This window comes from Octodon degus, unplaced genomic scaffold, assembly GCF_000260255.1.
Source record: "Octodon degus isolate 3935 unplaced genomic scaffold, OctDeg1.0 scaffold00077, whole genome shotgun sequence".
NCBI classification, from domain to species: Eukaryota; Metazoa; Chordata; class Mammalia; order Rodentia; family Octodontidae; genus Octodon; species Octodon degus.
The window spans coordinates 11,698,170-11,699,874 of record NW_004524653.1 but is presented as its reverse complement, the minus strand read 5'-3'; the positions used below and the strand labels follow the sequence as shown (position 1 = coordinate 11,699,874).

At 40.5% G+C, this 1,705-nt stretch overlaps 1 protein-coding gene across 1 annotated transcript in view; it reads right to left on the bottom strand.

The window, feature by feature from the left end:
• Positions 1–645: 645 nt before the first annotated feature.
• The window catches only part of LOC111818031 (WAP four-disulfide core domain protein 6A-like), a 3,707-nt gene continuing 2,647 nt past the window's right edge, over positions 646–1,705 (bottom strand). Inside the window, exons 3-4 of the mRNA XM_023720782.1 lie at positions 1,327–1,494; positions 646–955 (exon numbers count right to left, since the gene is read on the bottom strand). Of these exons, the coding sequence (XP_023576550.1) occupies positions 939–955; positions 1,327–1,494 (185 nt within the window). The 3' untranslated portion in view covers positions 646–938. The remainder of the gene's footprint in view (positions 956–1,326; positions 1,495–1,705) is intronic.

Below are 1,705 nucleotides of genomic sequence, written 5' to 3'. Positions count from 1 at the left end.
CTATGAATATTTTCTGTTTTGAAGGAATTTTACACGAAAGAAATTATTAAATTCCTGTGATCTTACTACACAAACCAACCAATAGAACTACAAACATAAAGCATGGCTTTGCAGTTAGGTGTTTGCTGACTGTATCACAACTATGATCTCAATCAAAATAAAACCATATTTTAATGTTATGTCAAATGCAAAAGTGAATTATTTTCCATTCTCTCCATAGAAGTTGAGTTTTCTAGAACTGATATTGCAAATGTAAAATATGGATTAATAATTTATTTTATGGATTTTCTGCAAAGTTGTGATATCTGACAACATTTAAAAATTTATAGTTGATTGTGACTTCCTTTCTTATTTGAAATATTCTCCTTTACATAGCATTTAGATTCAGCCTTTAAAGAAGCTCCTAGTTGATAATGTTTAAATCAAACAAAACCTGAGTATACATTGGCCCTGTTCTTAAGAATCTTATAATTTTTTTCTCCTGCATAATGCTGTTAGGATATTCTTACTCCTTCTTTTGTTGTTTCTGGAAAACCCAATGACCTCTTATTCTTTCAAAATTGCATATTGAGAAATGTGACTAGGACTGACTCTCTGCACATTATTGGCACAAATTATTTCAGACTCAGAAATATCAGACCCTGCAAAATAGTTTATTAGGTGGACCTGTGACCATTATGGGAATAAATGGACTTTCTGAAAGTTAAAGAGATAGGGACTCACACTGAGAAAGGGTAGGAGGTGAAGAGCACAATGTTCATAGAGAAGATGAGCTGGAGCATGGAAAGTAAGCAAATTCTGGGGCTCAGTCTGTGGAACAGCAGAGGCCAAAGTGGCTCAAATTTGGTCAGTGGAAGCTGCCACGGAGCACTGGTCAGGCACACATGGAAATAGCCCCAAATTCTGAGCCAAATCCTGGAGATCATTCCAGCTCCTCCTTAGTGTATCATAGTGTCTGTAAGATAGCAGAATAAAGGGTGTGCTGTTTGGATCCTGATTACCTTAGGAACCAAATCTTACAGATTCCTTACAGTGGAAAAGACAAGATGAGATTATTTTGATGTCTTTTGGCAGGAAATGAACACCAAAGTGAGGTAAGTCTTTGGGTTTGCCTGCACCTCCTACTCACCACAAGCTTGCTGATTTCTCTTTGGCTGCAGCCTCCCTTTCTGCCTTCTCTTTCCCAAAATGTCTTTGTACTTACAGCTCTGCAAAGTGCATTCGTAGCTCCTGATTGGAGCTGGTTCCATCAACTCCAGGCACACAAGGTCTGAGAACCTTGGAATTATTGTATGGCCCTGATAAGCATGGGAGTTGGAGACTTACATCTTTTTTTGCAGATGACCTTGCAGACAGATTCTGATGGGAAGTTGTTAGGATTCCCAAGGCAACCACCATAGATGAACTGCGAGCAGAGGTCCGTTTCTTTATCATACCACCAGCGGGGAAGGTAGGCCAAGCAGGGGCCGACGTCCTTTGGCATAGAGCATGGATCTGCAGGGAGATCACAGCGCACAGCTACTGGGATCCCTGTCTCCCTGGAGAATCTACCTCTCCTTTCCTCTGGCCACTGCTCTCAGTCTCTGCTGAGAGGCCTACGTGGCCACTCGTCTTAACCTCAGTATCTCTTAACTTCTTCATCTGTAAGACAAGAAAGCAAAATACTGTTTGTCTTACAGGACTGGTGTAAGAAGCAGACGTGGTA